The 13112-nt window shown below is 33.1% G+C and overlaps 1 protein-coding gene across 4 annotated transcripts in view; it reads left to right on the forward strand.

Annotated features, from left to right (window-relative positions):
- The window catches only part of LOC145268841 (uncharacterized), a 177877-nt gene that overhangs the window by 25093 nt on the left and 139672 nt on the right, over positions 1 to 13112 (forward strand). For all 4 annotated transcript variants that reach the window (XM_080124508.1, XM_080124509.1, XM_080124512.1 and 1 more), the window contains exons 4-7: positions 4761 to 4817; positions 9067 to 9229; positions 10313 to 10449; positions 12470 to 12578. In XM_080124508.1, coding sequence (XP_079980634.1) covers positions 4761 to 4817; positions 9067 to 9229; positions 10313 to 10449; positions 12470 to 12578 — 466 coding nt within the window. The remainder of the gene's footprint in view (positions 1 to 4760; positions 4818 to 9066; positions 9230 to 10312; positions 10450 to 12469; positions 12579 to 13112) is intronic.

A 13112-nucleotide genomic window follows, 5' to 3' on the forward strand; every position in this document is an offset into this window, starting at 1 on the left:
AGAATTCTCTAAAATTTAAAAAAATTCTTTCGGGATTGTAGTTTTTAAGTTATTATTGACTGAGAGGTAGGTTGAACCATATTTTACTTCTTTTTTCTTAGTTTCCTGGATTTATTGGTTGTTTGTTTGTTTTTGTTTTATGGCATATCAACCCCTTTCAGGTTATTTAATGCAGAATCCAGTGATTTTGAAGAAACTTTTAGTAAGAGGTTCTTTTTTTTTTTTTTTTTCCAAGTCGGTTTCTATTTAACTCATAGTTGGGACCCTAACAGGTACTACCACTCCGGGGTCAGTGGACCTGAGAGCAGTGGCAATTAAAGGGTGGCTCCACACTTCCCAAAGCCTGACAGCTGGGGCCTCGCCATCGGATTTATTTGTATTTATAATCTATCAATATAATTATAAAACTCAGATCAGCTTGCTTAGGCGTTTAAACCGTCCATTCGGTTTGTGACTTCCGGTTTAAAAAAATTTGTCTGCTTATCTATTTCATGGCTGCCCTGTCTTAAGTCCGATATTAAAAACCACTGCTGCTATTCAAAGCATACACAAGATCAGTATTTTTTTGTTTTAACTTATTTTAACGTGTTTTGCTTACAAATAAATATAATTTAACCCTGTTTAGTAAAAAGAAAAAAAAAAAAAAAAACATAAATATACAATCTATTTATATATTATATAATTATAAAACTCAAATCGTCTTGCTTGTTTGTCGTTTAAATCGTCCGTTCGGTTTTTGACTTCTGGTTTCAAAAAATTTTTCTGCTTACCTATTTCATGGCTGCCTTGTTTTAAGTTGGATATTCAAAGCCACTGCTGCTATTCAAAGCATACATAAGATCAACAATATTTTTTTGTTTTAACTTATTTTAACATGTCTTCTTTACAAATAAATGTAAATTAACCCAATTGAGATTTAAAAAAAAATAAAAAAAAAAAACAATTAATTTAAATTCAATATGTTAGTATAATCATATTTATAACCATATTTATTGCTTTTAGTAGTGCTCCTGTGGATTCTGATGACTTATTTTTTGTTCAGGCCTTACTTAAAAAATATTTTCTCTTCAAGGAGGGGGAAGGTAGAAACTTGGTTTTAGTAGTGCTTTTAGTAGGTCCTCCTTAATTTTAATTAGTGCTTGCAGTAGTGCTCTGGAGGCTTCCTGAGTTTTATTTTTTTTCACTCCTCAGTTCAAAAAATGTTTTCTCAAGACAATAAAAGACTATATAATCTCAAAATCACTTTTTATTTGAACATTTTTTTTCATCGTACCCTTTAAGGGCCAACAGGTCGACTAGTTGAACTTAAATTTTGCTTTCTTTATTTTGCCTCTTAGTTCTCGCATAACATGAGCAATGTTTCTGACAAGGGAGGAAGAATTGCTGTTTGATAATAATTGGACTTGAAGATGACTATTGAATTTTTCTTTTCTTTAAATAGAAATTGCTCCAGACAAGGCATGAAGCCACTTGATGTAAACAGAAAGAAAAAGATAAAAAAAAATTGCCCAGCAATAAGTTGTGTTCAAGTCCAATGTTGTCAAATCCTTTTTTCTTCATCCGTCATTTCCAATCATTAATTAACTTTCACTTCCCTTATTTTGTCCTTTAGTCCTCATATTCCATGACTGAGGTTTCTGACAAAGAAGAAAGAATTGCTGGTTTCTTGGTCAGACTCAATCCATCTATTATACATATTATTTTGACTTTTTTTTTTTTCTTCTTTAAAGCTTTTTGTGTCAAGTGGCCTCATGCCTTGTCTGGAGTGACTTCCATTAAAATTTTTTTTTTTTATTTCAATAGTTGTTTTCAAGTCGAATTGTTATCAAACAGCAATTCTTCTCCCATTGTCAGAAACATTGCTCATGGAAGGTGAGGACTAAAGGACACTATAAGGGAAGCAAAATTTTATTAATAAACAATATTATGAGAGGATTGGAAACGACCGATACAAAAAAAAAAAAAAAAGAAAGAAAAAAAGCAGGATTTGATTAATTAAAAAGGACGACTGTTGTAGTTAGCAAAGAAACAATCTTGTGGTATTGTTTTCCACGGATGTGAAGTTCCTGGAAATTGAAGCTGTTTGTAGTAATTCTGTTTGGTTCTAGTTACACAAAGGTGTTGCAGAAATTCAGTGCTTGTTCAAGTAAAATCGACAAATTGATTTTTTTTTTTTTTTTTTTTTAAAGTATGTGGTTTTAAGCAAAAAACAACAGTACTTACTTGTCATGTCGAAAATAGTAACATATCCAAAAATTATGAAAATCCATAGAACTGCTATTTCGTTTTTAGTAAAAAAAAAAAAAAAAAAAAAAAAAAAAAAGTCTATCGTTATGGTTCAAAACAAAATGTCAGCTATTAAAATGGCAAAAAGGGAGATAAGTATGTTTCCTGTATTCGCAATCTTCAAGGTAAGGAAAATTAAGGAAAATGCAATTCGTAAAAGTTACTTTTCTACTCTATGAATTTTCATAATTTTTGCATCTGTTACTATTGTGTGTGTGTGTGTGTTAGCAGGATTCGTTGGCGATTTATGAAGTATGCGGAACATATTTTTTAAAAAATGTTGTTTTAAAACAACCGTATTGACTTAATTGTCATGTCGAAAATAGTAATATATCCAAAAATTAGTATAAATTTGTGCAGTAAAACAACTTCTATTGTGTTTTTAGTAAAAAAAAAAGAAAGTCTATCACTATCGGCTAAAACAAAACAGTCATTAAAATTACGAAAACTGAGATAAGTATTCTCCTGTATTCGCAATCTTCAAGATGTTCACATGTAGGAAAAATTAAATTTTCACCAATTTTCCGTAAAAATTACTTTTAACTATAAATAATTTTCTTACTCAATGAATTTCTGTAATTTTTGTGTATATTACTATTTTCGACATGACAAGTAAGTAGTTTTTGTTTACAACCACATTTAAAAAAAGAAAAAAAAAAAAAAGATCGAGCTGTCAACTCTACCTTAACAAGCACCGGAAATCCTTTGCAGACATACTTGGGTGCAAGAAATCAGAGCTCAGTCGAGTAGCTACCATGAATATCATGTTTCAGAATTTTTGAGATGAAGATTGATAATTCATATTTAGACTACTGTTCACATCCTGAGTATTATTATTAGTGTTTCGGGTGATATATAGGGCTATGACAACAGCATATTCTTTTCATTGTTTTGACTCTTGAGTATATATCTGACATAGTGTGAGACACAGTTAATCAACCAAGAACCACATCACTCTATATAAAAGCATATAAGATATCAACGGATATACACTCGAGAGTCCAAACAATGAAAAGAATATGCTGTTGTCCTAGCACTAGTGATGTAACGCCCGGCCTTCATCAGATATATCTCTTTGAACGGGGGAATTAGGACAATGAAATCATAAACAAGTCTACAATTGGGAGAATTGAGCAATTGAGGATGAAGAAGCCGAACAGGATGAAATTAACTTTTTGATTAATCTAAGATTCCCATCTTGAGTGCTACTCGAACGTTTTGGTCGATGTAATCTTCGACCTTCTTCGGGTGTATAAGTTGCCATGTTTAGTAAACTCCAGCCCCCCCCCCTAAAGGAACAGACGTCAATTCACTTGCACATTTTTAAAAAGAAAGTATAAGAAAAAAAATCTTAGTTTCTTCTCAACATTTCTTTTTTTTTTTATAATTATAAAATAAAAACCCAATTTGAAACCGTAAACAGACAGCCATTTTTTTTTTTTTTTTTTTTTTTTTTTTTTTCAAATTTTTTGAAGTGGAAATGGTTTTAATGATTTTTAACTGATAAAGAACGACTATAAAGGGAAGTAATTCGTTTCTTGTTAATTTTTGCAATGATTTTTTTTTTTTGTGACACTGCACATCAGACAAGTAAATTAACATTTAGATTTTTAAAGTGCACAAATCCATAATTAATCTAAGCAGAATTCCAAACTGAAGAGTTCAGTTCTGGTAATACAAATGACTGCTGGCATTTGTTTGTCGAAAACCGTATTTACTAACAATTTCAGACAATTTTATCTTCAGTTGATGTTTGACAACTAAATATTTTTGTTTACTAGTTGAATAGAATATTTACTAGCCAAACCCACGTGATTTTTGGAATATGACATCTTTGTTCAGTGACAAGTACATACATCATAAAAGTTTTGCGGCATTTTTTTTTATACGTGTAATTCTAAAGATGCACTGAATTTCATGTTGAGACTTGAACGTATAAAAATTCAAATTTTTCAGATGTTTTTTTTTTTTTTTTTAAACAGCCTTCGTTAAAAAAAAAGTGTGTTGTTCTATTTAACTTTTTTTGCTTAAATAATTTGATTTTGCTCATTTTATTTTAAAAAGAAAAAGTAAAGAATGAAAAGACATTTTTTTTTCATTCAGTAATGAGCTTTGAAAGATTGTCAAATGATAAGCGTTTTATTATTGCTAGTTGCCATCTGGAAAAATAAGTTTAAGACTTGTACGTATAAAAATTCGAAAGTCTTCATTAAAAAAAAAGTATATTTTAGTAAACCTTTTTTAGTGTTTAAATAATTTGACTTTGCTCGTTTCATTTAAAATAAAAAAAATAAAAAAAAAAGGTTTAAAAAAAAAACATTTCTTCCCTCAGCTTTGGAAGATTGTCGGTGGAAATAAAAAAAAAAAACGAAACAAAAAACAAGTTTTAGAATTTCTAGTCAACACTTAAAAAAAATCACTTGTAACTATTTCATTCACAACGTAAAGCCCTGAATTTTTTTTTTTTTTTTCAGGTCTTGCAAAAACATCCGGATGGTCTTTATGCTTCGATGTTGTGTGTGGAATACAAAGTAAATATTTTTTCATTTTTTTGTTTTTTTTTATTTATTTTTTTTTATTTGTAACTCTAATTCTTGCACAAACCTGACACACAGCAAAATCCCACCCTTCATTGTTGAGATCTCTAGATACCGGAAACCCTTCTACTGTCTGGGTTTCTTACCTCAGACTTCTAGACTTTAATTCCCTCCATGTTTTTGTGCTTCCCTGACTATACTAACCTGCAGAAGTGCAGTGTGAACAGACATCTTACTGCTTCCCCCCCCCCCCCCCCAGTCCCCTGCTAGACATGATCCCAAATAGTATCCCCTTATGTTCCAAGTGACAGTATGCTTTGTTTGGGGTGAAAGAGGATAAAAAAGAAAAAAAGATATATCAATTCTAATTAGATCACTAAAGTTAAGCAACATTGAGTTTGGTCAGTACCACATGGGGGAACCATGTGTGAATTTAATGCCTTTGAAACTTTCTCCTTTTGAGGAAGTTGTTTCAATCATAGCAGGGAGAATGTTGTAACATTTATCAAGCAAGTAATTAAGAATTGATATGTTTTTTTTTTTTTTTTACATGGCGGTCACCACTTATCAAGGCCCGGAAGCCATTTGGGGATAAGGGTTATTGCATGTACAGTAATCAATGGGATAGTGTCGTAGTAATCGTTAGTATTGGAGATTTGATAAAGTGTCTTACTTGGGGGGGGGAGCAGCTCATCAGGAATTTGTTTATGTTGGACTTGAAGACATCCAAGTTGTAGCCAGGTGGGAAACGGGCAAACGGAAGAGAATTCCACAGGCGTGCACTTCTAAGAAAGAAGCTTTGTTCATGGAATCTACGTTTTGGTTTTGGCACAGATAAAGAGTCGGGGAAATTGACACTGGTTTCAACTAGACGGGTGTTTATCGTGAAAGATTGGCGAGGGGGGGCAGAGATTGGAGCTCAGACGAGTACTTGCCATGGAAATAACGATAAAACAAAGACAGCTCGCAATGTCTCTTCTGCGGGAGAGAGGTTGCAGGGAAGAGAAAAGGGCATTCCCCACTAAGCCACAAAGTCTATTTTGTACTCTGTCAAGGCGGGATTGGCTGTTTTTAGCAGCTCCTGCCCAGATGTGGCAGCAGTACTCTATCCATATCCAAAGATATTTTTGCGAGACTGAGTTATCCTCTGTTTGTTGTTTCTATTTGAATTTTATATTTTTTTTCCTTGGAATGGTTCTGTTGTCATAACTTGGATCGATCATGAGTTGTGCAGTGGCACATCTCCAATCTCGCTCGTTGAACATTGTGTCGCTTTCAGACATGATAAAAAAGGTTCCTATCGCTCTTGGGGTTTGTACACAACTGGCCAACTAGTAGATGGTCTGCAAAAAAAAAAAAAAAGGAAAAACGGTTTTCATCTGTGCCAAAACCAAAACGTAGATTCCATGAACAAAGCTTCTTTCTTAGAAGTGCACGCCTGTGGAACTCTCTTCCGTTTGTCTGTTTCCCACCTGACTACAACCTGGATGTCTTCAAGTCCAACATAAACAAATTCCTGAGGAACCGCCCCCTTAAGTAAGACACTTTATCAAATCTCCAATACTAACGATTACTACGATATTATCTCATTGATTACTGTACACACAATAACCCTTATCCCTGAGTGGCTTCCGGGCCTTGATAAGTGGTGACTACCTTGTGGGGGGGGGGGACCCAAACAAACCGGAAATGGAATCATGTCATCTTTTCTAGGGTGACAATTTTATTGTTCCACCCTGTAGATTGTCCAGAAAATTCTGATACTAGCATAATGCTTATTTTGTAACGCTCTTTCCAACGGATCCGAACGTTTGAATTTGGCGCGAGTCGCACAGGAAATTAGAACTTCGACTCAAACTTTTGAGATTTCAAAAAAAAGTTATTTTCTTTTTTTACCACACCAGTCACTGACACGTATTGAACACCAGTTTTTTTTGTTTTTTTTTTACAAAGGCATCACCAATTATCAAGGCTAAGAGGCTACTCGAGGATAAGGGTTAAAAAATGTACAGTAGAAATTGGATAATATAGTAATCGTTAGTAATGGAGATTTGGTAAATCTGTTAGCTTATATGGAATATATAAGAAACAACATACTGAGGATGGAGTTTAGCATTTTAATATGTTATTACTGTTTAATTATGTTTAATGCAATATTAATAGTAGGGTCTTGTGTTCTAACTCTCTCGAGTATTTTTAACTTTTTTAATTAATTTTTTAAAATTATTTTCAAGCTGAGCAATTTTATTATCTACAAGGATTTGTCGGAAGTTAAAAAGGGGCAGTTATGCTCTTTTTTTTTTTTTTTTTACATAGGCATCATCACTTATCAAGGCCAAGAGGCCACTCGAGGATAAGGATTTTAGAGTGTACAGTAGAAATTGGACAATATAGTAATCGTTAGTAATGGAAATTCGGTAAATTTGTTAACTTATATGGAACGGCTCATCAAAAACTTGTTTACGTTAGACTTGAAGACAACCATATTGTAGTCAGCTGGAAAGCAGGAAAACGGAAGACAATTCCATAGGCGTGTAGAAAGAAAAGAAAGAAGCTTTGTTCATGGAATCTACATTTAGGTTTAGGTACAGATAAAGAGTGGGGGAAATTATTGATAGTGTTTTCTGCTAGACGGGTGTTTTTTGTGAAAGTTTGACGAGGGGGGGGACCATAGATTGGAGCTCAGCCGAACACTTGCCATGAAAATAACAGAAATAAGTATGTTCTCTACTTCTGACTGTCACATCTGCTGACTGTCATTACATGGCAACAGACACCAGTTTGCTCTCAGAACACGACACCAAATAAACTTGTGCTGTAAATCTTACTGGGACAACAACAATTTTCACCCGGTTCGACAGTAGTAGAAGAAGGAAGACTCGCACACTCGTCGAGCGTAACTTGTCGATTGACCCACATTATTTTTTCTTCTCCTCTTCCCTTTCATCCGATCTAAATCCCTATATATGCATTTGAGGAAGTAATGTCACGCTTATGCCACGTCTCTGAATGCTGATGCGGCTCCGTTGCAATTTTTTCATAAGCACTCGAATTGAAAGCCATGTTTAATTTTCAGAAGCGTTTCCGATAGGTAGCTATTTTGTACAACTCCTGGAGATGAAGAGTTTCCGGCGGTGAGCTGTTCCGTATAAGCTTTGAAGATGAAGAATTTTCAGTGGGTAGCTGTTCTGTACAAGTCCTGGACTTTATAATTTTGCAGGCAAAGAGCAAAAGACCATTCTCGTGTTGACACGAAAAAATGATGCGCTGGAATGCTAAATGATTCAATATTTTTATGGAGCAATTTTGGTTTCTGATTGGTTGATTGGTGGCCCATTTGATTGTCACTAAGTTTATTATACCATTTTATGCGACTAAACTTGGCATAATTTTGATTTTAAATAATAATAATAATAATAATGTGGTGTATTTTCTAATTATTTTTCCATAGTAAACAAAGCTTCCTCAATTTCCTTGATAGAGCGAGTGTGTCTTAACGTGTTACGTTGTGTGTGCATATGAATATGTTCCAAAATCACCTATCATCAGTGTCTATAAGTAGAACCTTCCAACTTCCAGGAATCATACCCTCATAACTTATAAAAAATATTGCAACTTTCAAACTTTTGAGATTCCCAAAAAAGTTATTTTCTTCGTTTACCACAACCAGTCACTAACCCGTATTTAACACCAGTATGTTCTCTATTTCCGATCGTCACAAAAAGAAAGAATGAGAAAGTTGAGCCCATTTCCAAATGCGCAAGTTGGGCCCATTTCCAAATGCGCAAGTTGGGCCCATTTCCAAATGCGCAAGTTGGGCCCATTTCCAACTGTGTAAATTCTCTAAGCTAAATATTTGCCCATTGCTCTGCTACCGATGTTAGTTTTCTTGTTGCATAAATCCAGTCCTTTTTTCCCAAATCACCATCTCTAAGTTTTCCCAGCTAATAACCAAGAAGAAGCAAGGGAGGTCACGCTAAAAACTTATCACAAAGGAGCAAAACTCTATCTAAAATACAAAAGAGATAACATGTAACTATGCACTTCACTAAACATGTAGCTTTTCCCATGTTTACAATGATTTTTTAATTTAAGGAAAAAAAAAAAAGCAAGAAAAAAATTTAATTCTTGTGTACAAATTTAATTTAAAATGTTTCGGCACCCTAAAAAGTTATTCTTTTTTTGTATAGTTTTTCTAAAACGATTATTCCTGTATTTTTTTTTTTTTTTTTCTAATAAACAGAAAATCCACGGTCAAGATTTGGATTATCGGGATTTAGGTTATCTCTCTGTGATAGAATTAATCTCCAAATTAAAGTCTGTCCGTATTGTCCGGCCTACAGTCAGTGGAGATTGGCTTTTATTTGATTCCCAGAAACCGTATGCTGACGTCCAAAAACTTGTTGGTAAGTGAACGTTTTTTGTGTTGCATTTTTTATAATCTAAGTAAAAAAAAAAAAAAAATGAAAAAGTTGGGCCTATTTCCAAATGCGTAAATGTGCAAGTTGGGCCCATTTTCTAATGCGTAAGGTGGGCCCATTTCCAAAAGTGTAAATGCATAAGTTGGGCCAATTTCCAAATGCAAAAGAGGAGCCCATTTCCAAATGCAAAGCAAACCAACCAACTAAATCGTTTGTGAATTAATGTTAGGGTTTGTATTTGAATTCCGCGTGACCAACGCACCGTCCCGACATTTGAAAAGACTACCGTAAAGACAACAAACAGACTTCTACTGATTCTAGGCTCCAACAACAACATAGCAAAAAAAAAAAAAAAGAAAGACAGACATACTGATGATGAAGTGTATCTTCAAAATATATTTATAAATTTTAATATAAATTTCAAACAAAATGTTTATTTTGTAATAATGCGTTGTTTTGGCTTCAAACGCATGTAATGCCTATTTATTTTATTCAAACTCAACCAGCGCTTCTATCAAGGAACACAAACCCTAACATATATATATATATATGTATAATCATAATTCAGGTCATATCACTAAATATTTATTTTTTATTTGTACTCCCAGCAGCGGAAGATTTTGCTTTAAACAAAATCAAATAGAAAGACACTTAAAAGAACCGTTTTGGCATTGGAAAATAGGCACAAATTTTTTTTTGATACCGATTGCGATACCCCCAAAAGTTCAGAATTTTCCGATTCCAATTAATCGTGCCAACACAGTATTGAAAGAACAAGCAAATTTGTGGGTTGGTGGATGTGGAACAGTTGAACTAACAGGATCAATTGGTAGGGGAGGGCCACCAAAAACATTGGAAGATAAGTATGGGTTTAAGAGAGATAAAGACCTGGTCAGAGATAGGTTAGTTTGGAAGTTGGTTTCTGAAAGCTGTTGAATATGTGATAGCATGTGGAATGGTCGGTAAGCCGAATATGATGCTGGAAAGAAAATGGATGAGAATGCTTTGGTAGATGTAGAACCGTTACGGTGATGATGCTTTAAATTTTTTTTTTTTTTTTTTTTCCAGAGAAAATGCAGCATCTGGAACTAAATAAAACCAGTTTGGTGAAAGACCGGGAGAAGGAAGTTCGTCTGAAGATTTCTAAGATGCTCGAAACATTACAAGACGGCGTGAATCTTGACCAATTCATGGTCACTTATAAAGTAAGAAAAAAAAACTTTCAAACAAGTACTCCCATCCTCATCTCCTCCACTGTCTTAGCAATTTGGAAATATTTCTTTTTCAGTTGAGCATATTTTGTTAATTTACTTTTGATTTATTTTATAAAATTTATAACTTCAAATATTGCAGCATTAGGAATTGATTATAAATTGTTATAAATTGAATTAAAAAAAAAAAATTCTTAATGCTGCAATATTTTAAGTTATAAATTTATTATATTTTTTACGAGAATATCTCGTCTTTTTCTTTTCCAGTTTTAACAACTAGTCCTTTACTTTTCCAGTTTTAACAACTAGTCCTTTACTTTTCCAGTGGCCCTGTCGGTGGGGCATTAGAATACGCCGACTACCCCCCTGCAGAGGGTAAAAGTCCCTCAATGGGGGTCTTGGATATGACCTTAAACTATATCCAGTGGTGAGGCCCCAGCTTGTGGGCTTTGGGGAGTGTGGAGCCACCCTTTAATTACCATTGCTCCCAGGTCCACTCTGACCCGGAGTGGTAGTACCTGTTAGGGTCCCAACTATGGGTTAAATAGAAACCGACGTGAAAACAACAAATATATACTATTAAAAAAAATTTTTCTTCAAAATCTTTGGATTCGGCATTAAATAACCCAAAAAGGGTTGATATGCCGTAAAACAAAAACAACCAACCAACCAACTTTTCCAGTTTTAACAACTAGTCCTTTACTTTTCCAGTTTTAACAACTAGTCCTTTACTTTTCCATGTTTAAGCTTAACCATATTACTTTTCTCGCATTTTTCTATTGTAATCCATGATTTTTCCATGCTTCCAGTAAATTCACTTGTTCTTTGTTTAATTTCAGTCTTATGTTTTTGCCCCCATAAACACATATGTAATAACAATGTACAGCACTCGTCTGCTTTCAATAAAATCCCCCAAATTATCTCCCTTTCATTCTTTGTTTCACTTGTTACTTCTCTTTTCGTGAGAGTGGTGAATGGTAGCAACAGTAGTCACTGAGGTGACATGGTTGCTATTGGAACCAGTCATAAAAAAAGTTGCTCACCTCTTTAAGTTTTTTTTATGATTTTGAACCACCAGTAAATTCATCATAACTTTTGTTTTACTGAATGAAACTTGAACATTTTTTTTTTCACAATATAGCTGAGAAATATGATCTATAAACTGTAATAATTGTTTGAAATTTGGTCGAAAAATATGAGTGAGCAGTGAAGCTTTAAATGGCTAAAACTGCCACTTAACCATATATTCAAACACGGAAGTGTTTATTTCTGTAGAAATATACTTATAATATATACTAATCCTTATTTAAGAAGCTTAATGTAATTGCAGAGCAATATAAAGAATAAATGACAAAAACTATATTCCAAAATTCATGTTGACCATCTTATAATTTATTCCTTTAGTTCAGTTGACATTTACAATTCTTAACAGTATCTGTTTCATAGCGCAAAATCAATCACTTAATTATATCAATCTGAATCTATTATACCCTTAACTTATCAGAAGAAATAGCAACAATCAATCCGTCAAAAGGAAATGAAGTGTGATTTGACATGATTAAAATCTGAAAATTGGAAGAGAAGCTGCAAATACCTTTAATATGTGTCCATTACGCCATTTTGAATTTTATCAAACAAAGTCACTAAACCCAACTAATAGTACTATCTACAATAAATTATAAGATGGTCAATATCATGAATTTTAGAATATAGTTTTTTGTCATTTATTCTCTTTCTCTATATATATATATATATATATATATATATATATATATATATATATATATATATATATCTATATTAGGTACTAATCAATAGAGAACTGACTCTGTAATAATAATTATGGAGTTCGCATAAATCAAAATATATTTAAGCATATTTTATAACCGAGCAAAACTGGACTGCCTGTTAGTTATATGTAATTTAATGTATACTCGATATATTTGTACACCCAGACAACAGCGGGTAAGTCAGCTAGTTTGATTGGAATTTTTTTTCTTTTTTTCCCCCATAGAAAATAACTGGTGACGAATTCCATCCGAAAGACATTGGATTCAAATCTCTTGAAAGTTATATCTTGTCCCTGGCAGGCAACGTTGTAGAAATCAGCTACACTGGAAATGGTTTGTTTTTTATTTTTTATTTTTTGTTTTCTTTGGATTCTTTTCTAATTTTTTTTTTCTTTGTCCTGGATATGACCTTAAACTATATCTGATGGTGAGGCCCCAGCTTGTGGGCTTTGGGGAGTGTGTGGGCATCATTTAATTGCCATTACTCTCAGGTCCACTCTGACGCGGAGTGGTAGTACCTGTTAGGCTCCCAACTATTGGTTAAATAGAAACCGACTTGAAAACAAAACAAATATATTCTATTAAAACTTCTTTTTCAAAATCACTGGATTCGGCATTAAAATAACCTGAAAAGGGTTGATATGCTGTAAAACAAAAACAACCAACCATCTTTTTTTTTTTTTTTTTTTTTTTTTTTTCAATCAAATTTTCCGGTTTTTACTAATAAGTGAAGGCCCAAGTCATTTTAATATTCTTCGAATGTTGTATAAATGACCCTTCAAAAATAATGTTTTCATAATTTGTAAATTTTATTTTCTGAAAAAAAAAAAAAAAATGGAAAAGAAAATTGTTTGGTTTTAAATTGTA

Source organism: Euprymna scolopes, chromosome 44 (genome assembly GCF_053919585.1).
Source record: "Euprymna scolopes isolate OS-2025 chromosome 44, ASM5391958v1, whole genome shotgun sequence".
NCBI classification, from domain to species: Eukaryota; Metazoa; Mollusca; class Cephalopoda; order Sepiida; family Sepiolidae; genus Euprymna; species Euprymna scolopes.